General features: G+C 43.8%; 1 protein-coding gene across 3 annotated transcripts in view; it reads left to right on the top strand.

Annotated features, from left to right (window-relative positions):
• The first annotated feature begins 526 nt into the window (after positions 1–526).
• The window catches only part of SLC2A5 (solute carrier family 2 member 5), a 65,170-nt gene continuing 39,263 nt past the window's right edge, over positions 527–26,433 (top strand). For 2 of the 3 annotated variants that reach the window (XM_077250051.1, XM_077250053.1), the window contains exons 1-9: positions 527–544; positions 5,329–5,430; positions 7,941–8,039; positions 14,169–14,329; positions 17,299–17,423; positions 18,541–18,693; positions 18,845–18,970; positions 19,353–19,540; positions 21,644–21,754. In XM_077250051.1, the coding sequence (XP_077106166.1) occupies positions 5,377–5,430; positions 7,941–8,039; positions 14,169–14,329; positions 17,299–17,423; positions 18,541–18,693; positions 18,845–18,970; positions 19,353–19,540; positions 21,644–21,754 (1,017 nt within the window). In that variant the 5' untranslated portion in view covers positions 527–544; positions 5,329–5,376. Of the gene's footprint in view, positions 545–5,328; positions 5,431–7,940; positions 8,040–13,320; positions 13,340–14,168; positions 14,330–17,298; positions 17,424–18,540; positions 18,694–18,844; positions 18,971–19,352; positions 19,541–21,643; positions 21,755–26,433 lie in introns of those variants that run through there. The other variant, XM_077250052.1, reaches the window with a different exon arrangement.

Here is a 26,433-nt window from a genome sequence, read left to right as displayed (position 1 = left end):
CATGCTGGGAACTGAGAAAAGGAAGTTCCTGTACCTATAGTGCTGTCAGAATATTGATGAAGAAGAACAACCAACAGAAAAAGAGTTTGTGCAAATTCTCAAGTTCTGGAATTTGCCACTGTTGCTGAATCTATAAGACTGGTATGTGCGCCAAAACATTTAGAACTTGTGGTTGTGATAGGACCATGCTTTTATGGCTGTTTTGCTTGAGAAGACTGGAATTGAATGAGAAGAATAATCAAAAAGTATCTGTGGTTTGGGCTCTTTTACAATCTGTAGTCCATGATCCTGTGTGGGTTCAGGGGTCATCACATTTTCGAGAAGACCCTGACTAATTTAAGGGAACATGCATTGCAGCTGTTGTGTTAAGACTTGTAGGATTCAAAACTGGAGAGAAGATAATCTTGGAAGAAAGAAAGAAATGGTAAAGTGATAGAGGAAGGATTCCATGGATGGGCTTCAAAAGTAGGTGAAGACTTTCATCAGGCTACGAGGAATATGTGAAAAAGCACGGGGTGAGAATCCCTAAGAAAATAAACCCCAGGTAGGAAAAAAATGAGTTGTTCGAAAACTGATTTTCTAACATACTTTATCATTTCTCTTTATGCAGCTAACATTTTACAAACTTGGTGATGTTAAACCAAGACCTCTTTAAATGAATACCAGCAATAAAGAAACATTAATTTTGGACAACCCTTATGTGGCACCTTAAGGTTCTAGAGACTATTTTGACCTTCCGATGTTATTAGTCCTGTTAAGGGTGACAAACATGTATAAAGGAATGATGAATGGGCATAATATATATGGAAATTATATTTAATTGCAAGCTATCATTATGCAAATCACAACCATAGATACATCTGGAAAAAAAAACCAAGTCAGGTGAAGCTGGAATGTAACCCATTATCAGAGCCAAAGAGGAGTGTTAATATTCTGGCATAGTGAGGAGGATACATTTACTTTTTTTACCAAGCTATGTAAACAGAAGAGTGAACGTATCTCCGGGAGAAGACTAGTAGGTGAGTGCACACAAATATATGGGGGCGATATCGTTAGTGGACTGATGATATCATGTGGATTTGTGATAGAATAATCTTCATAGTATCTTCCGAAGGAGGTGATGCTCCTTCAAAATCATGGATCGGCACAGACTTATTTAGGTCAGAAAGCAGATGGACCCAATGAATCCCATCATGATCGCTATTAACAAGTGATCCACTGAACTGGTGCATGTGCTGTCTGATATTATTACATTTCAGCCTCATGCAGTGCCCTTTTTTGTGTATAAACCCAGCTTTATCCAAATCTTAGGTTTCATTATTCTCCATCTTCAATCACTGCTAGTGATACCAACCAGTAGTTGAACATCTGCACAGGCGCATGATATGTAAGCCAATGTTCGTTCTGCGTCCTCGGCACCACCATATATGTTCTTTGCCATGTCGACTTACATGTCGTAGGGCATGTTGGCATTTAATCTGTTTAGTGTGACAGTAATCAAAATTAAAGGCTATGTGTACCTTCGCACATAACTTTTTTTAAATTGTTTATTTGCTTCCTAAATTTCAAAGTTAAGAACATTTCTAAAAAGTCTTCAATAAAATGTTTCAATTACTTTCCTGCTGCAGAGTGCCTGTTAAACCATCATCTAACATATTGATTATACACCGATCTCACATCCAGCCTGTATTACAGAGAGAGACACTCCCAAAAGAGAAAAATCTGAAACTTGGATCAGGCTGCAAACTGCATATCAGGAGGGTCTGAAAAGGAATATAAGATTGAAGATTGAAATTGAAACTGTGTAATTTGCTGCATGAAGCACATGTAACGTTGCTCCAGGCAGGTATAAAAGGGGCAATGCTCAGGACTCCCATCCAGAGACCACACATAACTGAGGATAGCTGCTGGATTAGGTCCTATGAATTGGTTCACACCAATTTTGCCTTCAAAAAATTATTACAGGAAAGTTTCCCATCGATCACAGCAATACTACTGGCACCATGGCGCTCTGCTGGATGGTAATGCCAGTAAAGCATGCCATGTGACTAGAAAGACCCTTTATTGGCTGCATTGATCACATGTCAGAAGCTTGTAAAAAAAAAAAAAACCTGGCAAGACCACCGGAAACCTGGGAGGACCATGAAAGCGTCAGCACTTGGCCCTCTTATAAAGAAGAATTGAGTAATGGGGTTTTTTTTTGTCCTTTATTAAAGAAGTTGGATAACCCCTTTAGTTTTTTAACTTACATCAGCAACTTATCTAAGGCTTTTGCACAGACATTTTTTCCCAGGTATCTTACCATTGATATATTGCCCAATAATAAATATAATATTAATTAATCATAGACTTTATTGTTGCATCACATGCTCCAACCTCTCCAGTCCATGATTACATCATTGCTTTGCTGTTTGCTCAATGTGAATATATTGCTCCCTCCTTTCTTACTTTCACAAATAAAGGATAAGAAATTTGCACAATGTATAATAGAATGCATTTCTAATAACTATTAGCCACAATGCATCTGCTGTATTTCTTAATCATATCATGATTAAGGCTTCATTCACACGTCTACTTTTGACCCATCATAGTCTGTAATGCTGTTCGCATGTATGTGTTTTTTTTTGCTGACTGTGTCAGCGAAAAAAAAAACACTACGACACGTTAATTTTTCCCCTTTTTGATTCGAGTGACAAATCAAAATCATCAACATTCAAGTCTATGGATCTGTGAAAAATCCAGGTGCAACCCATGTATTGTCCGTTTTTCACATTGTAACAGGTAGAAAAAGCTTTGCAATTTTTTTTTTTTTTTTACTTTTGTATTATAAAAGTTAAAAAATAAAAACTTTTTTTTCAGGGCTTGTTTTTTTTTTGGGATGAGCTACAATTTTCATCAGTGTTATTCTGGAATCCATTTCATCTTTTTTCTATCACTAGTAATTGTGGCATTTTTTTATTGCCCTGTTCACTATACTGGATAAAGTGTAAGTTTTCTAAGAACAGAATCTTAGAATTCTGGTAATAGAAACACGATGACATTTTTTTTTATAGTTTTATATTTTTTACATAATAAAGGCTTTTGTAATAGGAGGAGTGTTTGTGTTTTGGTATTTATGTATTTTTTGCATATTTTGAAATATTGTTTCGACTTTGTTTTCACACTTTTAGTTCCTCTAGATGACCTGATTATGCCGTCTGTGATCACCAAATGATAGCATCTGCAATAATACTGCTGCCAAGTGATTTTTGTTTTACAGGTTAATTAATATTGTATAACCTATAATTTATTAGTAAATGTCCAGTTTCGCGAGCTGCTAATATTACATTTAATGACTGATGTATTTTTAGACACCGGTTGTTCACATATACAACCCATGTACATGGATCAGCACTATCTAATTTAGAAAAACTACCTAGAACATATAAGATAAATATGACCAATATTAACCAACTGCATCCTCTCAAATGTTCTATAAATCCAAGCAAACGTTGACTTGTGAAACCTTCTCCACAGTAAATACAATGGCACCCAGTGGTATGCAGCTGGATACTTACTGCCTAAAAATGAGATTCTGAAAAATGCTTTTGTCATGTCGGACGCTATTCACACTAGGGCGTCCGACAGACAGCGGTAATTCCACATTCGTCCACTATACGCTCAGTGGCGCCGGCTAGACTTTATCCAGGTTTTCCGGGGTTAATCTAGCTGGTAATCGGGTTGGAGGCTGGGTCACGCCCATGGCCTTTAAATAGTCATTCTGAACTTTGGGCATCGCCGATTATAGCTTGTGTCTTGTGCCTGGTGATCTCGGTCTGGAGTGGTGGTCTAGGAGAAGAAATATCGTATCTGGTGGTGTATTATCCTTTGTCATATTTCTCCTTCCTATATTTGTATTTGTTTTGCCCTGTGCACATTATAGTGTTTTCCTGTGTGTCTGCGGCCTGGTGCGTTTTTAGTTTTCCCTGTCTGTGCTTTCTATAGGGGTAGGTGTGTGGTCTTATCACTGGGCGGCGGGTGGAGGTTTCAGCATAGGACTGAAACAGGAGTCAGGGTCAGGCCTGGTGGCCCAGACAAGCACACCATCAGTGTAAATTCTGGGAGAGGGACAGACAGGGTTTTCCCTAGTCTGAGGGATATCGCAGGGGCCCGGGTAATCAGCTGTAGTCTACCCAGTACCCGTGTGACAGCTTTTTAATCAAGACAGAGCTAAAGAGACTTTCTGAATTTCATCTACTCACAAGTACAAACACAGTTGCCATTTACATCATCCAGTTAGACTTTTTGTAGCTGTTGCTCATGCGTTAAAATTATAAGCTGTCACTAGAGATGAGTGGATCGATTGTCTGGTCCAGCGTCCAGGTCATTGGTACTTTGTTGCTAGACAGTAATCCCACAAATCTTTTACCTTTCAGTGTTCCCCTCGGAGCATCAAAGCATTGCCCAGATGACTTTGCGCCAGCCTTGACAAATCAAATGTGATCCCGGGGACGCTGGAAGGTAGAAAATTCATGGGACTACTGGCTGGCTGCCCGGTAGCACTGACCTGGATGCTGGACTGGAGTCCCGAAAATTGATCGGCTCATCTTTAGCAATCAACTAGAGTGATAACTTGCTGATCGATAGTGGTTAGTCCTGTGAGACCACCACTGATCTTGAAAACGGGAGTCTTAAATTCCCAGTGGGAAAGATGAATTTCACAGAGGTGTACATGCACAGTATAAAGTCCCGTTCTTGGGACTGATTGGGATCTCTGCCAGCAAGTTATCACCTATCCTGAGGATAGGGCTGAGAGCCCTACTGATTTTAAGAAAGGGGCATGGGTAGCTTTAAGCCAAGAGTTTAGCAACTTATCACCTATCCTGAGAATAAAGCTGGGGCCCCTACTGATTTTAAGAAAGGGGCATGGGTAGCTTTATATGCCAAGAATTCAGCAAGTTATCACCTATCCTGAGGATAGGGCTGACCTTAAGAAAGGGGCATGGGGAGCTTTACATGCCAAGAGTCACCATCACCAATATTGCTCCTGTATCTGGAGAACTTCTGCTAATTAAGTAGTATGAAATTGCATGTTCAACCTGAAGTTACACTAAAAAGGCACAAATAACCTAAACCTAGTGATAAACCCATCATTACACTCCAGCAGCCCAATAGCTGCACTTTTTATCACTAATTTATATTCTAGTTGTTACTATTTACTATAGTGAATTTTGGCAATGTCCCCAGTCAGAAAAAAGCCTACAAAACAAAACAGTTAATGTCGCCTGATTTGATAACATGGCCAAAGGTTCAGAACAAAGTCTCTTTTCACTTTCTCTATTTTTTCAGTGTTGGACTGAGGAGTGCAAGGCGAGCGTTCACAGGGGTACAGCGCTAATGGCGCAGGAGACAGAAAATGAGGATCCTGTGATATTCATAGAGAAGAAAGAGGTGAGTGATGATCAGGGGCATGTGTACCCCAATACCTATGACCCATTTCATGTATTTGCTAGTGATTATTCTCTTTTAAGAAGTTTTCTTAGTACAGTTATTTGTACTTTTCTTACTATGATTATTTGTCTTTACTAATAAAGTTTAAAGAAGAACTCCACCCTTATCCAAAAATGTGTTTAACTGGTAATATGGTAACAATAGGATAGATAGAATTAATTCTACCTACCTTACATTTGCTACATTTGCCAATGAAATAGTAATGACTCACTGAGACATGGAATCCACAAGTCCTGTGAAGGGGTGCCGTTGTATCTGGCACAACAACATTAAAAGGGTTTTCCAGGTCTACTTTTTATATGGCATAGGCATCCCATGTGAACAAATAAGACAGTTGGTGTTATTATGCCCTGCCTCTCTGTCGCTGATACAGACTTTATTGACATTGCTGTAGCAGTCATGTTAAGACTACATCATGTCACTGCTGCTGTCAATCACTGGGCTCAGTGGTCTTGGGCCATCTACATCAGCATGACTGCTGAGCCCAAACGGGTACAGTGGTGGAGAGGCAATGCTGGATCGGCAGGGGGTAAGTAGCGCTAATTTTTGGACTTTCTTAAACACAGGATGACTATGCCATAAAAAATGTAAAACCCTTATAAAAGCAGATCCTTTAAGGCCTGACATACCGCCTCTAAGAATTGGACTTGTGTGATGCTGAATTGAATTGATATATTAGATTTTAGAGGTCAATTTATTATCCTGAATTTGTCACATTCCTCCAGCAATTTTGGAGATGCTCTGACCCTGTTACTTAGCCATCACAATTTGGTCCTTGTCATAGTTGCTCAAATCCTTACACTTGCCCATTTTTCTTGCATTTAACATATTAACATCAAGAACTGACTGTTCATTTTGTGCCTCATATATCCTCCTTATGCTATTGTCAGAAGATTGTTAAAGAGGACCTTTCACCAAATTTTTCATGAACTGAACGCATGATGTAAAAATGGCAGCAGACCGGAATGAAAAGGAAATATGAGCAATCAATGCATTTGGCACCTAATGAGTTAACTTATACAGTAAAATAGGTTATCAGATAGTTTTCACTGGGGGTGTGTATTTCTTCTCCATGTATGATATTGACCAATTATAAGCAGGCAGCAACACAGGAGAAGTAGAACACGCCCCCACCATAACTTAGAGCAGGTTTTTCAGTGTGTGAGATATAATCACCCTTCTGTTTGCTATTGAATGGTGTGCACTTAACACTGTCTTCATTATTAAGAGCTTCTATTCTGTTATTACACATTTTCTAACCCTAGTAATGGTTTTAGGTAAGGCTATGATTAGTACTATCGTTTTGGAGAATTTTTTAGGCCAAGGGTTCTAGCTAGGGATAAGGTTAGGGTAATACAAGTGTTAAATTTAAAAAATGTACCGTAATAAAAAAATAAGAATAAAAATATAATGACATAACTTTATTTTTAAAACTATGAGGTTGTTTCATTAAGACTAGCATTGTACATGCCAATCTTAATGAATGGGCATGGCGGGGTAAGATGTGCCAAATTCATTATGTTCATCTCATCAGATATTCAAGTAATATTTTTGGAGTAAAGTAAACCTCTAAAATGGTGCTACACATGATGAATTTGGCAGGTGGGTGCCACACCATCCCGCCCTTGCTCCACCCACTTTAGCGGATCTTGCCAGGACTGGCATGAAAATGCCAAAATGCACAAAATTTCAAAAGAGACATAAACCCTTTAATGAATCGGCTCCTTTATGTCTGACTTAAAAAAAAGAGAAAAAACCTAAAAACTCAAAGTACAAACCATAATTATATTGGAATGTTACTTAAATTACACTTGGTGTACTTGGGGGGGGAAAGGGGCGTAATGTTGGACCGTCTTTATGGAGTTCTCCAAATTAGAGATTGGGGCACAAAACACTTGCCTCATCCTAATCGCTGCCTACCCACGCTGCATCACTGAGATAGACATTAGGAAATGAGAAAAAGTAAAGTTGTCAAATTACAATCTCATTTAAATATAACTATTCAAGAAATGGTGCCCCACCTAAATTCATATGTTACATAATATCCCATAATCAGCACATTTTTTTTCATCTGGAAATAGGGATATAGCTATCCCCCGAAACAATGATACCTTTTTGGCACATTTCTGAAATGCAAGTCATGAGAAATGCAATGTAGAAGCCATATGCAAATCAAGCTAAAAGTGCATTGGGGCGTGTCAGAGCATTAGGACTACTCCTTCCCTTCCCCAGTGCACTGATTTGCAAAAGGCTTCTTCATGGGCTTTCTCATGAGTGACAGTAGGCAGGACTGAATCCAGTAGGATATATCTAAAATAAGTTCTAAGTTCTTAAATATTAGAAACTAGATATCTGTCATTCAATCTTTGTATGTTTTTTATTTTCAGCTGATATTTAATCGGTGACGACTCGACATTATTCTAATGTTCTGATTCCTATTCGGTTCACAGAAGCTGACGTCAGTCCTCCTTCTTGTCACCCTGGTGTCGACCATTGGATCGTCTTTCCAGTATGGATATAATGTGGCTTCAGTAAATTCTCCGGCTCCTGTGAGTAACCCATACTTAATGGGTATTGCAGGGAAATCCTGGATGGACTCTCTCTGGAATATCCCCTTAAATACTGGAGCGCTCCTATAGATGGTACATAAGCAGTAATAGAAAACTTCCCTATTGACCTCAGAGTATGTATATATACAGGTGCTTCTCACAAAATTAGAATATCATCAAAAAGTTAATTTATGTTTGTTCTTCAATACAAAAAGTGAAAGTCATATACCGTATATACTCGAGTATAAGCCGACCCGAGTATAAGCCGACCCCCCTAATTTTGCCACAAAAAACTGGGAAAACTTATTGACTCGAGTATAAGCCTAGGGTGGAAAATGCAGCAGCTACCGGTGAATTTCAAAAATAAAAATAGATGCTCCATACCGTTCATTATAGCCCCATAGCTGTGCCATATAGTGCTCTACACCGTTCATTATTGCCCCATAGCTGTGCCATATAGTGCTCTGCACCATTCATTATTGTCCTATAGCTGTGCCATATAGTGCTCTGCACCATTATTGCCCCATAGCTGTGCCATATAGTGCTCTGCACCATTATTGCCCCATAGCTGTGCCATACAGTGCTCTGCACCATTATTGCCCCATAGCTGTGCCATATAGTGCTCTGCACCGTCCATTATTGCCCCATAGCTGTGCCATACAGTGCTCTGCACCATTATTGCCCCATAGCTGTGCCATATAGTGCTCTGCACCATTATTGCCCCATAGCTGTGCCATATAGTGCTCTGCACCATTATTGCCCCATAGCTGTGCCATACAGTGCTCTGCACCATTATTGCCCCATAGCTGTGCCATATAGTGCTCTGCACCATTATTGCCCCATAGCTGTGCCATATAGTGCTCTGCACCGTTCATTATTGCCCCATAGCTGTGCCATACAGTGCTCTGCACCATTATTGCCCCATAGCTGTGCCATATAGTGCTCTGCACCGTTCATTATTGCCCCATAGCTGTGCCATACAGTGCTCTGCACCATTATTGCCCCATAGCTGTGCCATATAGTGCTCTGCACCGTTCATTATTGCCCCATAGCTGTGCCATATAGTGCTCTGCACCATTATTGCCCCATAGCTGTGCCATATAGTGCTCTGCACTGTCCATTATTGCCCCATAGCTGTGCCATATAGTGCTCTGCACCGTCCATTATTGCCCCATAGCTGTGCTGCTGCTGCAATAAAAATAATAAAACACATACTCACCTGTCTTGCTTGCAGCTCCTCCGCGTCCCGTCCCGGCATCTCTCCGCACTGACTGATCAGGCAGAGGGTGGCACGCACACTATATGCGTCATCGTGCCCTCTGACCTGCACAGTCAGTGCAGAGAGACGCCGGGAAGATGGCACGGCGCCCGGCGTGTGGAACGCGGACAGGTGAATATGTAATACTTACCTGCTCCCGGCGTCCCGCTCCTTCCCCCGGACAGCTGGTCTCCGGTGCCGCAGCCTCTTCCTCTGTCAGCGGTCACCGGCACCGCTGATTAGAGAAATGAATTATGCGGCTCCGCCCCTATGGGAGGTGGAGCAGCCTATTCATTTCTCTAATGAGCGGTCCCACGTGACCGCTGAACAGGGGAAGAGCTGCTGCACCCGGAAACCGTGGGACGGGCAGGGGGAGCGTCAGGATCGCCGGGACTAGGTAAGTATGCCTCGGGCGCCCTCTCCCCCTCACCCGCCGACCGTGACTCGAGTATAAGCCGAGGGGGCACTTTCAGCCCAAAAATTTGGGCTGAAAATCTCGGCTTATACTCGAGTATATACGGTATTATATATAGTCATTACAAACAGAATGATCTATTTCACGCGTTTATTTCTGTTAATGTTGATGATTATGGCTTACAGCTAATGAAAACCAAAAAGACATTATCTCAGTAAATTAGAATAATTAACAAAAAACACCTGCAACGGCTTCCTAAGCATTTAAAAAGGTTCCTTAGCCTGTTTCAGTAGGCTCCGCAATCATGGAGAAGACTGCTGATGTGACAGATGTCCAGAAGGCTGTCACTGACACACTCCACAAGGAGGGTAAGCCACAAAAGGTCATTGCTAAAGAAGCCGGCTGTTCACAGAGTGCTGTATCCAAGCATATTAATGGAAAGTTGATTGGAAGGAAAAAGTGTGGTAGAAAAAGGTGCACAAGCAACTGGGATAACCGCAGCCATGACAGAATTGTTAAGAAAAGGCCATTCAAAATTTGGGGAGATTCACAAGGAGTGGACTGCTGCTGGAGACATTTCTTCAAGAGCCACCACACACAGATGTATCCAGGACATGGGCTACAAGTGTCACATTCCTTGTGTCACTCATGACCAATAGACAATGCCAGAAGCGTCTTACCTGGGCCAAGGAGAAGAAGAACTGGACTGTGGCTCAGTGGTCCAAGGTGATGTTTTCAGATAAAAGTAAATTTTGCATTTAATTTGGAAATCAAGGTCCCAGAGTCTGGAGGAAGAGTGGAGAGGCCACAATCTAAGCTGCTTGAGGTCTAGAGTGAAATTTCCACAATCAGTGATGGTTTGGGGAGCCATGTCATCTGCTGGTGTAGAGCCAGTGTGTTTTATCAAGACCAAAGTCGGCGAAGTCGTCTACCAGGAAATTTTAGAGCATTTCATGCTTCCCTCTGCCTACAAGCTTTTTGGAGATGGACATGTCATTCTCCAGCAGTACTTGGCACCTGTCCACACTACCAAAAGTACTGACTGTGAGTGCCGGCCGTAAAGTAAAAGCACAGCACAGCGGTGACGTCACCGCTGTGCTGTGCTTTACGGCCGGCCGGCGCTCACAGTCAGTGCGGGAAGCAGACGGCGGGGGACGTTACAGACACCGGAATGTAAGTATGTACTGTTTGTTTTTTTTTACATTTACAATGGTAACCAGGGTAAACATCGGGTTACTAAGCGCGGCCCTGTGCTTAGTAAGCCGATGTTTACCCTGGTTACCCGGGGACCTCGGCATCGTTGGTCGCTGGAGAGCTGTCTGTGTGACAGCTCTCCAGCGACCACACAACGACTTACCAACGATCACGGCCAGGTCGTATAGCTGGTCGTGATCATTGGTAAATCGTTTAGTGTAAAGGTACCGTCATATTAAGCGACGCTGCAGCGATACAGACAACGATGCCGATCGCTGCAGCGTCGCTGTTTGGTCGCTGGAGAGCTGTCACACAGACAGCTCTCCAGCGACCAACGATGCCGAGGTCCCCGGGTAACCAGGGTAAACATCGGGTTGCTAAGCGCAGGGCCGCGCTTAGTAACCCGATGTTTACCCTGGTTACCAGTGTAAAATGTAAAAAAAAAAAACAGTACATACTCACCTTCACGTCCCCCGGCGTCCGCTTCCTGCACTGACTGAGTGCCGGCCCTAACAGCAGAGCGGTGACGTCACCGCTGTGCTGTGCTTTCACTTTACGGCCGGCGCTCAGTCAGTGTGGGAAGCGGACGCCGGGGGACGCGAAGGTGAGTATGTACTGTTTGGTTTTTTTACATTTTACACCGGTAACCAGGGTAAACATTGGGTTACTAAGTGCGGCCCTGCGCTTAGCAACCCGATGTTTACCCTGGTTACCAGTGTAAAACATCGCTGGCATCGTTGCTTTTGGTGTCAAACACGACGATACACGCCGGTCTGACGACCAAATAAAGTTCTGAACTTTCTTCAACGACCAGCGATATCACAGCAGGATCCTGATCGCTGCTGCCTGTCAAACTAAACGATATCGCTAGCCAGGACGATGCAACGTCACGGATCGCTAGCGATATCGTTTAGTGTGAAGGTACCTTAACGGTACCCTTAGTCTGTAGTGACTGTACATAGGGTGTGTTAAGCTTTGTTTATTGATGCGTGCTGATATGCTAATAGTGCTACTTGATCCCATCACCATTGTTTACCTTATCTTGACGTTGGACTGAAGGACCCTGGGTAATTCTAAAAATAGGTTACATGCCTTGGGTATAAAAAGACTCAGAGATCACATCCTGTGAGACTGAAGTAACACAGAGCTATCAGCCAGACATTCTGCAAACCACCCAACAGACAAGAGAAAGGACTGCAGCCAATTCATCATGGCACCATCACGAGGGACACTGATCTAGGATTCTATAGGAAAAAACCTAGGGGTTTTCAGCTCCAGCTGGAAGAACACAGATCTGATCCAGTGACCATCTCTGAACCATGGATATGTTTGGCGAAAGCCAGGTTTGGGACCCACTGCTCGCCTGGTTCCATGGAGATGGTCAGATAAGCCAAGTGGTAACTCTCATGTCAACTGGCTTTGGACCTTGTATGGACTCTATGGACAGTTCTTGGTCATCTCCCTACGCTTGTCGTTACCTCTTCTCTGTGTGTATATCACAGGTGGAATAGCGACTCCGGGAGCTCTGATATAACATCTACCAATATCCCGGCGAGACAACGGAAGAATAAGGGTACTGTCACACAGTGGCACTTTGGTCGCTACAACGGCACGATCCGTGACGTTCCAGCGATATACTTACGATCTCCCTGTGTCTGACACGCTACTGCGATCAGGGACCCCGCTGAGAATCGTACGTCGTAGCAGATCGTTTGAAACTTTATTTCGTCGTCAAGTGTCCCGCTGTGGCGGCATGATCGCAGCGTGTAACAAAGGTGTGCACGATATTCCCAATGTCCCGTATGACTTCTACATCGCAACTACGTCATGAAATTATCGCTCCAGCGCCGTGCATTGCAAAGTGTGACCGCAGTCTACGACGCTGGAGCGATAATCAAGCGACGCTGCAACGTCACGGATCGTGCCGCCGTAGCGACCAAAGTGCCACTGTGAGACAGTACCCTAAAGGTACCGTCACACTAAACGATATCGCTAGCGATCCGTGACGTTGCAGCGTCCTGGCTAGTGATATCGTTTAGTTTGACACGCAGCAGCGATCAGGATCCTGCTGTGATATCGCTGGTCGTTGAAAAAAGTTCAGAACTTTATTTGGTCGTCAGACCGGCGTGTATCGTCGTGTTTGACACCAAAAGCAACGATACCAGCGATGTTTTACACTGGTAACCAGGGTAAACATCGGGTTACTAAGCGCAGGGCCGCGCTTAGTAACCCGATGTTTACCCTGGTTACCAGTGTAAAATGTAAAAAAAACAAACAGTACATACTTACATTCACGTCCCCTGCCGTCTGCTTCCTGCACTGACTGAGCGCCGTAAAGTAAAAGTGAAAGTACAGCACAGCGGTGACGTCACCGCTGTGCTGTTAGGGCCGGCGCTCAGTCACTGCAGGAAGCGGACGCCGGGGGACGTGAGTGTGAGTATGTAGTGTTTGTTTTTTTTACATTTTACGCTGGTAACCAGGGTAAACATCGGGTTACTAAGCGTGGCCCTGCGCTTAGTAACCCGATGTTTACCCTGGTTACCCGGGGACCTCGGCATCGTTGGTCGCTGGAGAGCGGTCTGTGTGACAGCTCTCCAGCGATCAAACAGCGACGCTGCAGCGATCGGCATCGTTGTCGCTATCGCTGCAGCGTCGCTTAATGTGACGGTACCTTAAGACCCTGTCATGTGCACTATGTTGGGGTAATTGTTGACATTGTTCTGTTTGCTATTGTGTGTTTTGGTTCAATAAAGTATTGCCACACTGTTTTACTTTAACCCTGTGTTGTCTGTGTAGTGTATTACCCACCAGGAGATAGAGTGGGCGCTCAGTGGTAGGAGCCCTGGTCCATGCAGTCTTGCTAAAGACAGCCGGGTCAGCGGACGAGAGCACCCACTGACCCCGTTTCTCCACATCAGTCTTTTTTATTTTCTAAAAATTCTTTTTTTTCCATAAAACAAGCAAAAGTTTACACGGTTAAAAGTTGAAAATATTGGAAAATTTTTGATCATCAAGAGCATTAGGTGATTAGAACTTATTTGTAACTGCCCCAATTGTCAGCCAGATCTTCATAGTAGCAGGCGGAGGTTATCCTGTACTTTCAGTCTCCTATACAGTAAGATGACCCGCTCTCTCCGATACCTGATTACATATAACCAGAGCATTAGCACCCTCTAGTGGATACTGGAAAGTATGATCTTTTCTATGTATTTACAGACTTCTAAATATATTTTCCTTTGTTTTGTTTTGTTTTGTTTTTCAGTTTATGCAAAACTTTTATAATGAAACTTACCTTGACCGTTATGGCTCCTGGCTGAGTAAAGACCTAGAGACTATACTGTGGTCTCTCACAGTCTCTTTATATCCACTTGGCGGATTCTTCGGGTCTTTATTGGTGGGTCCTATGGTCAACAAAATCGGCAGGTGAGCGTGTAAATACTGTGGAAGACATTTATGCATCATATATAATTAATTCATAGAATTTTTAATTAATTCTCAATGCCATTTTAGAGATAGATACAAGAGGAGCAGGAATATGTTGTAAGACTTGCTGTACATACATAGGTAAATAGCATGCAGCCGATGCCTTGAGTTCAGATCCCATAATACGGAATTTGGCAAAGTGCTGGGAAAATTGGCCCGAGGGTCACACCACACCATCACCCCCCACACCTTGCCAGACATAGTGATTTTACCAATATTTGCATTCGCATGATGCAGACTAGAGGAACTAGGCTGGCACTTCTACATCCTGTCACAACATTATTCTTAGTCACTCACGTGCAACTGGATCGATTGCTCCGTCATTAGATGATTCTCACGTCATAAAAGATAACGTCCACATATTAAATAATTACAGGCAGGAAATCCATGGCACTCATGGCATACTAGGATACCTTGTAGGGGCTTCGCGTAACGCCCATAGACATGTTGGACCACATTCCTGTACCACATGTGGAATATATCACTTTCTTTTACGTTGCGGTGAGTGTTGTGGATTTTCTGCCTGGAATTATTTGCATTGGCAGGATGCTGATAAATGTGAATATAATGGTAGCCGTTGACTTCCAGCTCCACCATTCAGCTTGTGTCTCTGACATTCGATGCAAGACGTGCAATTACATCACTAGATCGTGCCTCATACTGTGTGTGGGCTGCTGTGGGGGCATCATACTGTGTGTGGGGGATTGTGGGGGAATCTTACTATGTTGCAGGTTATGGGGGCATTATTATGTGTGGGGTGGACTGTAAGGGCCTCATACTGTGTGTAGGCAGCTGTAGAGGCATCATACTGTGTATGGGGGAATCACACTATGTTGCCGGTTATGGGGGCAATATTATATGTGGGGTGAACTGTGGGGGCCTCATACTTTGTGTAGGCAGCTGTAGAGGCATCATACTGTGTATGGGGTGTGATGCAGTGACCACTGTGGCAGCTAGGGGGCGCTGTGTGCTCCTTGGGATATGCATGGAGGCATATCTGTTGTTATAATGGTGGTGAAACACTGATTGGCAGAATTGTGAGTGGCCGATATGTGTCGCAGAGGGAGTCTGCATGGTAAGTCTGATGCAATGTTGTTGTTCTGGGACCTGTAGTCCCTCAAGAGTGTGTATATGTATGGTGTAGTTGTAAGGGAGACTTACTAGGCTAGTTGTGTGAGATGGGCGGGACAAACTAGCCACACATCCACACTCCCACCTGAGGGAGTGGTTAAGGGTATATAATGTGACCAGGGTGTGGGTCACATGTTCCTGTGTGGTTCCAGTGTTTGGACCTGAGTGGTGAAGGTCCTGGAAGTATGTATTAGATTTCCTGGGAGTAGGAGTCCTGAAGAGCACATGCTAATGGTGCAAGGTCCTGGAAGCCTGTGTTGGATTTCCTGGGAGTAGGAGTCCTGAAGAGCACATGGTGGGGCTTCAGACCTGGTGGCATGGGGTGTTGGACCGAGGTCCTGAATATCACCTGGACAGGTCATATGCCTGGGGTGTTGGACCGAGGTCCTGAAAAGCACCTGGACAGGTCATATGCCTGGGGTGTTGAACGAGGTCCTGAATAGCACCCGGACAGGTCACATGTGCGGTTCATGTGTTTGATTTCCTGGGAGTAGGAATCCTGAGGAGCAGATGCTAGTGTGTTGGACGGTCCCATGTGGGATGCACGTCCTGAATGGCACACAGTAAGACTATGATTCTGGATGGTCTATGTTGGGGAAGCTATCGTCCTTCGGTGGCTCTGGACTGACTGTTGTGTGCCGGCCAGGCAAGTTGGTGAACCCCGTAAAGGCAGTTTCCCCAGGAGAGAGCACTGACGAGGAGTCAGCAGGTGGAGCAGGAGCTCCCTTAAGGTACCATTGACTATTGGTGCTTGTGAGAGTCTATGAACTGTGTGGTCTCCCATGGCAACTGAACGAAGTGAGGTTCAGCGTGTTTAGAGACCACGACCCAGGGTCATATGCGCTGTATGTGACTTGGGACATTGGTGAAGTGTACGGCGTACGGACACCCATGATAACTGGGCGAAGTGAGAGGTCCAGCATGTTTAGTGTCTGTGAGACAAAGCCGTATATGAAGTGTTTAAGATAAAGTTGCAAGTTAATATCACCAGTTGGTGCCTGTTGTGTTTCATAAAATGTATAATATGAACTATGCAAACCCGGTTTATGACACTTTAATAAACCGTATTGACTGTTTTGTGTAAAAAAACGTGCCTGACTATGTTAATCCTGAGCCAAGCGAGTGTCCCCCAATACACTCAGTGAGAGCAATCTTACAGGCGGAATCATATTATGTTGCGGGTTATGGGGGCATTATTATGTGTGGGGTGAACTGTGGGGGCCTCATACTGTGTGTAGGCAGTTGTAGAGGCATTATATTGTGTGTGTGGGGGACTGTGGGGATCATCATACTGTGTGTGCAGATTGTGGGGGCATCATACTGTGTAGGTGGACTGTGGGAACATTATAATGTGTGGGGAGGGGACTGTGGAGGCCATCATACTGTATGTGGGGGACTATGGGGGGCATCATACTGTATGGGGATTGTGGGGACATTATACTGTGTGGGGCTGTGAAGGCCATCATACAGTGAGGGGGCCATCATACTGTGTGGGGGGCTGTGGGGACCATCATATTGTGTGTAAGGGACAATGAGGGCAATCATACTGTGTGGGGCTGTCATACTGTGTAGGGAACTGTTGATTAAGACATGATGGCTGACTAACAGGTGCATACAATTTGTTAGCTTTATAAAAAGCTGTAAATTATATGGTTTTGGTTATCTGCTCCAGGTAAGAATGCAAGTTCCATTAAGCCCTATCGCAATGTGTATTAGCAGGATCCGCTATGTAAGTCAGTCTGTTCAATGTATATAAACATTTCTTCCATCTTCCTCAGAAAAGGCACTTTGCTTGTGAACAACATCTTTTCCATTGTCCCGGCTATATTAATGGGAACCAGTGTTCTGTCCAAGTCTTTTGAAGTCATCATTGCCAGCCGCTTAGTAATCGGCATCTGTGCTGGTAAGACATTGCTGACCTATAAAGATTTAAGATATAAGCCTGAATTTTCAGGTCTACCACTAGATATCACAAGACAAATTGCATGCATTATTAAACACATCTCTTGGACCCAATAAGGCTGGTGTATTTACTCTGAAATTTCATATCGGATTGTCTGTATCATTCTGATAATATAGTGCTGTTCTAATCTTTTTCTTCAGATACACTGCTAATCTGTCTCTCGGCTTCTTGCTTGGAGGTGGGTGGGTGGTGCGCCCCTGATGATTGACAGTTGCGACCATCAAAGTAATTGCACCGCTGATCTGAACTGTGCTCCCATAGGTGCTGCTAGCAGAGGTAGCTTTGTTCATACAGCATCACAGTTGTGCAGTGACACTGATGCTGGCTGGACTCAGCAGTCTAGCCAATTTCATAGCAGCGCTTGCAAGCTCTACATCAAACAGCTGGTAAGCGCGCTCATTGTTAGGAAATTGTCCACCTCTGCCAGTCAGCAGTGATAGTTGGTAACCTAAGTAATGAGCAGTAAACTATAACAATTAAAAATCCCTCCGTTCTTGAGAAAGTAATTTGCGCTGTTTCTTGTTTTTACAAGCACTTTGCAATTTTACTCTTTTAAGAAGTTGACACAACCCCTTTAAGACTGGGATTTTATGAGTCCAGCTCCAGATGATGAACATTTGCATATCATAAGGTAAAACTTTCAAACATGATTATACAGCCAATAAGATGTGGATTGCACAGTATGTGCACCTGCCTCATCAGGTCCAAGAGATCTAATTAATAATGGATACAGTTTGTGTTGTGAATTCTGATGACATATCCGCTTTCCAGGGTATGTCATAATAACGCCTTGCCAATTCTGGGATCATCTGTTATGCCCAGAGGTAGCTCCTGTCAGTGTTACATTATTGCCACCCCAGGGAAACTATAGTATTTACGACTACCACTCTTATAAATGGTGAATCCGCCAGATAAGAGGTACTGTTCTCTCAGACTGACAGAGAGGGATCTCCAGTAAAGATCCCACTCCATAACATGCATATGACCTAACAGAACATATAAATAGGGGGTGGACTATTCCATCACAGCCATATCTAATGAGCTTCTTGTGTCTCAGGTCTGTCCTCCAATGTTGTCCCAATGTACCTTGGTGAGATGTCCCCTAAAAATCTCCGCGGAGCTATTGGTGTGATGCCCCAGCTATTGATCACTATCGGTATCCTTATGGCACAGATATTTGGAATCCGCGTAATTCTTGGGAATTCAAATGGTAAGAAATGGCAAAATTAGGAAACGATCACTGCTGTGTTTCCTAATTGTACACGTGATAGTTACCATATCTGCTTCTCAGTGATATAGGAGCAGATCTGCTCTTGTGCGTAGGTTGGTTTCTCCAATAATCCTCTGCGATTCTGCGGCAGGTTGGCCCATACTTCTTGCACTGACGGGAATCCCTGCTGTGATGCAGCTGATACTCCTGCCCTTCTTCCCTGAAAGTCCAAGATACACATTGCTGCAAAAAGGCAAAGAAGATGAAGCCAAGAAGGGTGAGTGTTATATAATGCGTGCAATTGCCGAAAATGGTCACTTTGTGGCATGAAGCCCATTCTTTACAATTCAATTAGAGTCCACAAAGACAGACGCTGGGAGTAGCGGCGGAGACTACACACTAGACCTGGAATAAAGCTCAGTTTGTTCGTTTTTTAAATTGGAGACAAGGGTTTAAAGTCCCTGTAAAATTATAAAAGTGTAAATAGCAAGTCTAGAGATACAGTCGCCCTGTACAAGGTCAGAAAATGGCTCCACGCAATGTCCTGTCTCTTCTCCATCTTGAGTTTCACTACCACATACGCAGGGCTGTCGATAGGTGAGGCGCGACATGCACATGTCATGGATTCTTGAAGATGACTGGTATTTTCCTCCTCCAAGCACTGCAGCGTTTGAGGGGCTGCGATGACGTAGATAACGAAATAAAGGAAATGTATCAAGAAGACCAATCGGAGAAGGCGGAAGGACGTCTGTCAGTTGGGAACCTGTGCTCTTTTCGGCCGCTTCGCTGGCAGCTTATATCTATCATCGTCATGAACATGGGACAGCAGCTGTCAGGGATTAATGCGGTGAGCTGGGACTACAGTGGTTGTTAGCTTTTCATGTAATTTATTTAGCCCCCAATCCATCCTACACCCCATTGCCTCCTGGAGAAAAAAACTGATATATAAATTATATTTATTTTGCTTATTTATTTTGCTCATTTACATCACCATCATATGATAGAGGTTTTCTGATATCGCTGTCTTTGTGTCTTTTTTACCTTTCATTTCTGTCCCATGTCTCATGGGGTGGGGAAGAGGATAGATTAGGTTTCAACAGGAACATAGCAAGGTCGGAGACCCAGGCCTCTCTACCTTCAAGAGTACCACTGGGTCAGGGATAGTTAGGGTCCTAGTTCCTGCTACAGTTTGAAGCCCCTCTTCCTTACTGAAGAACATCAAAGAGTGACATGTACTTACTTTAAAAATCAATATCAGAGTTTTTAATCCTTATATTTTAAGTACAGAGCTTGGAACATTAAAAATTATCATTTTAATATCCAGCTGAAAAACTTTGAATTATGCAGACATTTTAATATTGATTTTGAATATAAGCACATCTGCCCCATCAGGTCTACGATATCGATGTAATAATGTATGCCTTTTGTATAGTGAAATCTGGTGACAGATCTTCTTTAAGAAACCGTTTCCTTCCTTTTTCCTACTTCTGTGCAGATATCCTCGATATGCAGAACGTGTTCTCGTCCAGTTAATCATTCATCACAGCTTGCTGTCCTTCTTCCACCATTTTCTTCTTATTCAATTTTAAAGAATCTGTTTATTAGTAATGTCCAATTTTCTAGATTTTCAGAAATGAGTGGGGCAATGCCGGCACTAGCAGAAGCTGGTCATTCTCATGTGCCAAACACTATGGGACTTATTTTTAGTGCTCCTTCTTTCTTTACAAAGAAGTTCTTCAGCTGCTGCAGAACATCTTAGATCACACCTCATTTTGTTGCATACCTTTTTCAAAATATGTGTTTTTAAGTCAATTTGTTAAACCAATATTCATTAAAAACACATTAAAACGTATAAAGTACTCCATATTGTAAATTAATAAATGATGGAAAATGGTAAGAGAACGTTAGAAGTCATCTTGGAGTTCCCTGACTTGTAGGAGGTTTATTATCTAATATATAATAAATACTAGATATTATTATATTAGCATGAAATCACACTGACATGCAGTTTACACATAGACCACGGGGGAGCTAAAGATATTGCCAATTTAACACAGATGATAGAGTATGCGAGTAGCCAATTCAGAGAGGATGAGGACAGAGACTCTAGTGCCACCTATTGGAAGCAGCAATCCTAACGTCAATATTCACTCTTTAAAGAACCTTGCCACAGGCATATCTAAATTTCCAGGAGGGCATTGCATGGCATATAAGTATCCCTGCACCAGCTTGGTGCTCTCCACAAGGAGAAACTTGAGAGATAGAATTTTTCTTATCAGTTCGGGAATCCATTATTTTCAATGGGGTTTGGTGCTATATCTAAAAAGTTCGGGTCAGGTACCAGAACCCAAACTTCACCGGTCCGCCGATCTTTACTTCTTATCCTAAAACATGCAGCAAAACTTGTTAAAGGGTCAATATTGACTTTTAAGATTGCTACTTCCAATATGTGGTGCTACAGTTCATGTCCTCTTCCTCTATGCAGAGGTTATTTAACCTTTAATTCTCCTCACACCCTCCACAATGAGAAATGTTCCCCCTTAGGCCTCGTTCACACATTCATTATGGGGTCAGTATTTCACATCAGTATCTGAAAACCCAAACCAGGAGAGAGCAATCAGAGGAAAAGTGTAATAGAAACATGTCGCCGCTTCTGCATTTATCACTCACTCCTGGTTTTGGCTTACAAATACTGATGTAAAATACTGACCAAATACTGAACGTGTGTGTACGTGGTCTTAGACAAATTATAGAGGGACTGCTGTTAAAATGCAGATATTTGGGATAGGCAGAATTCTCAGCAGTGTAAGAAGATTGTACAGTAATTTGTCACCTTTCATATGTGTATTGGAGGAACTATATTGTTAACGTGGAAACAAAGTATTGTTATTGTTTACTCTCTTTTTTTATATGTCTTTACTGTAAGGTCTCCTGTCTTCATGTTGTATAGGTTTATTACTACGCAGATACAATATATGGACAAGCCGGAGTGCCGGATGAGACCGTTCAGTACGTAACGGTGGCCACAGGATCGGTCAACGTTCTCATGACTTTGGCTGCGGTAAGTCCAATGTTTAGTGAATTATTGGCAGCGGTGAGCGCAAGACAAGGTTGTGGGTTTACGGATGAAATCGTTGGATTCAGACATCTTTACTTCACTTTTACCTACTTTGATTCTGTGTTAATATCGCTGTCTCGTGAAGACAGAACTTGTCCATTTACCCGATTAGGGTATTTTTTATTATTATTATTATTATTATTATTATTATTATTATTGGCCTTCAGCTCAAACTCAAGCCATTGTGACTTGATGGATTAGTGCTTTGTAGGAAGATGGATTTTGTGCAAGCCAAGATAGGTCCACCAGGGTCTTCTCCATCGTTATCTTGATAATATCAAGCCATCGCTTGCTGGTCTTCCTCATTGCCTTGTTTCTTCTTTTCTTTTGACCTTCTCCAGTGATTGCTCTCTTTGTCTGAGGTGTCCACAGTAGGCAAGTCATAGATTGGTGGTCCTTGCTTAGAGTGACATGTCTGGTTGATTTGTTCCAAAATTAATTCATTTGTTCTTCTTGCCATCCATTGGATTGATAGTCTCCTTTTCCAGTAATACATTTTTGAAGACATCGATTAGGTCATAAGGATGTTTTATTGGGACTCCCTTATTAACCTGAGCGAAGAGCTGCTCTCTCAGGTTTATGTGCACATCTGAGTCGCCCCCGGGTACTCGGTACCAGGTCCGGTACTTAAAGGGAATGTCAGGGTGGCGGTGACCCAGTTCATGGCCCTGGGCGCCCAAGTAAAAGGGAATGTCCTTAAAGAGGTTTTGAATAAAGTTTGTGTTCGTGGCGCCACCTATGGTTCTCGGTTAGGGGTGACCGACGCAGCTTAAAGGGGTCCACTGGGGTCATGTTATGGCAGCTAAGATGGTATAACTTCCCACAGGTGAAGCTAGGTCCCCAAGGCTCCCGGTGTGTAGATGGAGATGGTGGGTAGTGTAGAAAGAAACGGAGGACACAGGTTTGCAGTCTCTTTACCTGGTTTTACGGAAGACTTCAGGCAGCCACAATCCGGGGCACCAGATCACAGGTACAGTCAGGATCCATCCGGTTTGGAAGGGAGATCAGAGTCCCCTTTACCAGGTGGAGTTAGAAGCCTTCCTACTAGCGCTGTGGTGTAGTCCCTTGCTGCCTGTGGCTTCTGTCAAAGTCCTCAGTGTTCTCTCTGTCCTCCTTAAAGGTGGGACACTAACCCGTATGACAGGTGGCTCAAGCCTTTTTACAGGGTCTCTATCACGACCTGGGCTCTATGCGCCACTGTGTTTCCAGATGGGCGGACAGGTGACGTGTAGTCTAGCTATCCGGCCGGCTTCTGCTGCGAGTCTTGGAGTCCCTCACAAGCTCGATCTTCCGGCTACCGGTGTCTGCGCTCTGTAAAAAGGTAGCCCAGTCGCAGTTGTACTCCCCAGTTCTCACTCACTTGTGATTCACTTCCCCAACACGCTCTCTACAAATTGTTTGGCCTTCGCCTTCTCTTTCTCTAGGAGCTGCAGCACTTCTCATGGCTGCATGGTCCCTTTGCTTCCTTCTCCTCTGTGTCTCTGACAGGAACTATCTCTCAAACTGGCTGACTTTCCCTCCAGACCAGAATATATATAGGGGAGCCACCCACAAGCTAGATCAAAGCTCCCCCTTCTAGCCTGGAGTGTGAACATGTTATATGCCTGTGTGTGCATGTGGAAAAAAGGGAATCCAGCTCCAAGGGATAAAATCACTTAACTTTAATAGCATTCATTTAAAATAGAAATAGGCTATAAGATATACAAAAACCGGATATACCGGAAGGAGAGTGCCTGTGTAAACTGTCTGAGACTAAGAGCACTTGGGTGTTCGAAATGCATACACCTAGAACCCACCTGAGAAAGAGCCAAAAAGAATGAATATATTCACAGCAACGTTAGAACAGCTTGTACATATGCTCCATCTTTTGTAATTTCTTATAACCACTTCACACTTTGAAAGCCAGGGAACAGCTAAAAGAAGTGACCAGTCCATTCTTCTGGCTGCTTTCCCTTGGAAAACCACCACTATGCTACTGCCGGCTCCTGTTCCTCTCCTCGTCCCCTTACTATCGGGGTTACGCAGGGCTCAGTCCTAGGCCCCCTCCTCTTCTCTCTATACACTGCCCCTATTGGGCAAGCAATCAGCAGATTTGGGTTCTAGTACCATCTCTATGCTGACGACACCCAATTATACACTTCTTTCCCTGACATCACCCCTACCCTAATTCAAAATACCAAGGATTGTCTGTCTGCTGTCTCTAACATCATGTCCTCCCTCTATCTGAAACTAAATCTCTCCAAAATGGAACTTCTTGTGTTTCTCCCTTCTACTAACCTCACTCTACCCAACATCGAAATTACCCTGGAGGGATCAACCATAACTCCCAAGCAGCATGCCCACTGTCTTGGGGTCACATTCAACATCGAACTTTCTTTTACTCCCTATATCCGATCACTCACTCGCTTTTGTCACCTGCATCTTAAAAACATCTCCAGAATCCGACCTTTTCTCACCTTTGAAACTGCCAAGACTCTTAGGCCATGTGCACACGTAGGTTCGGGTCCCTGCGGGTTCTCCCGCAGCGGATTTGATAAATCTGCAGAGCAAAACCACTGCGGTTATCCCTGCAGATTTATCACGTTTTGTCTTGTGGTTTCCGCTGCGGGTTTACTCCTATACTATTGATGCTGCATATGCAGCAATATGCAGCATCATTAGTAATGTTAAAAATAATAAAACATGGTTATATACTCACCCTCTGATGTCCCGATCTCCTCGGCGCTGCACGTGGCAGTCCGGTTCCAAAGATGCTGTGCGAGAAGGACCTTCGTGACGTCATGGTCATGTGACCGCAACGTCACGGTCATGTGACCGCGACGTCACCGCAGATCCTGCTCGCATAGCAAACCTGAGACCGGACGGCCGCTGTTATGACCTGGTGGTTAGGTGCACACTGAAAAGACCTAGTGGTTAGATACACACTGAAATGACCTGGAGGTTAGGTGCACACAGAAATGACCTGGTGGTTAGGTGCACACAGAAATGACCTGGTGGTTAAAACAAAAATCATAGACAAGCTCTGGGGAGGTGGTAACTCTACTGACCGCAATCCCTAATCCTAACACCAACACTAGAAATAGCCGTGGAGCGTTCCTAACTCTCCCTAGACGCCTCGTCACGGCCTAAGAGCTAACTACCCCTGAAGATGGAAATAGAAAACTACCTTGCCTCAGAGAAATTCCCCAAAGGAAAGGCAGCCCCCCACAAATATTGACGGTGAGTTAAGAGGGAAGTAACAAACGCAGAAATGAAACAGATTTAGCAAAGGAGGCCCAAATCTACACTAGATAGACAGAATAGGAAAGGGAACTGTGCGGTCAGTACAAAATACTAAAAAATTCCACGCAGAGTATACAAAAAGACCTCCACACCGACTCATGGTGTGGAGGGGCAACTCTGCACCCCCAGAGCTTCCAGCTAGCAAGGAAATATCATAATAGCAAGCTGGACAAGAAAAATAGCAGGCGCTGAGAAATACACTCCAACGCAAATGGACACAAAAAACAACTTAGCAAGAACTTAGCTTCTGCTGGAATGGACAGGCCATCTGAGAAATCCAAGAGAGATCTGACATTGACAGCTGGCATGAACTAACGACATGAGCAAAGTTAAATAGGAAAGCCAGCAGAACAATAAGTGAGTGCAGCTGAGAAGGAAAACCTCACAGATCAGCAGTTCCACTCAAAGCCACCAGAGGGGGCCCAAGAACGGAATTCACAACAGTACCCCCCCCCTTGAGGAGGGGTCACCGAACCCTCACCAGAGCCCCCAGGCCGATCAGGATGAGCCAAGTGAAAGGCACAAACCAAATCGGCAGCATGGACATCGGAGGCAACGACCCAAGAATTATCCTCCTGGCCATAACCCTTCCACTTAACCAGGTACTGAAGCTTCCGCCTCGAAATACGAGAATCCAAAATCTTCTCCACCACATACTCCAACTCCCCCTCAACCAACACCGGAGCAGGAGGATCAACGGAGGGAACCATGGGCGCCACATATCTCCGCAACAAAGATCTATGGAACACATTATGGATGGAAAAAGAAGCTGGAAGGGCCAAACGAAAAGACACAGGATTGACAATTTCAGAAATCTTATAAGGACCAATAAAACGAGGCTTGAACTTAGGAGAAGAAACCTTCATAGGAACATGACGAGAAGACAACCAAACCAAATCCCCAACACGAAGCCGGGGACCAACACAGCGACGGCGGTTAGCAAAACGTTGAGCCTTTTCCTGAGACAACGTCAAATTGTCCACCACATGAGTCCAAATTTGCTGCAACCTGTCCACCACAGAATCCACACCAGGACAGTCAGAAGGCTCAACCTGCCCTGAAGAAAAACGAGGATGAAAACCAAGGTTACAAAAAAAAGGCGAAACCAAATTAGCCGAACTAGCCCAATTATTAAGGGCGAACTCGGCCAACGGCAAGAAGGTCACCCAATCATCCTGATCAGCAGACACAAAGCATCTCAAATAGGTTTCCAAGGTTTGGCCATTTGTCTGAGGATGGAACGCTGAAGAAAAAGACAAATCAATGCCCATTCTAGCACAAAAGGACCGCCAAAACCTAGAAACAAACTGGGAACCTCTGTCAGACACAATGTTCTCCGG

This window comes from Ranitomeya variabilis, chromosome 4 (assembly GCF_051348905.1).
Source record: "Ranitomeya variabilis isolate aRanVar5 chromosome 4, aRanVar5.hap1, whole genome shotgun sequence".
NCBI classification, from domain to species: Eukaryota; Metazoa; Chordata; class Amphibia; order Anura; family Dendrobatidae; genus Ranitomeya; species Ranitomeya variabilis.
Note: the sequence above shows the minus strand (reverse complement) of the source record. Positions and strands in the feature narration are given on the sequence as shown.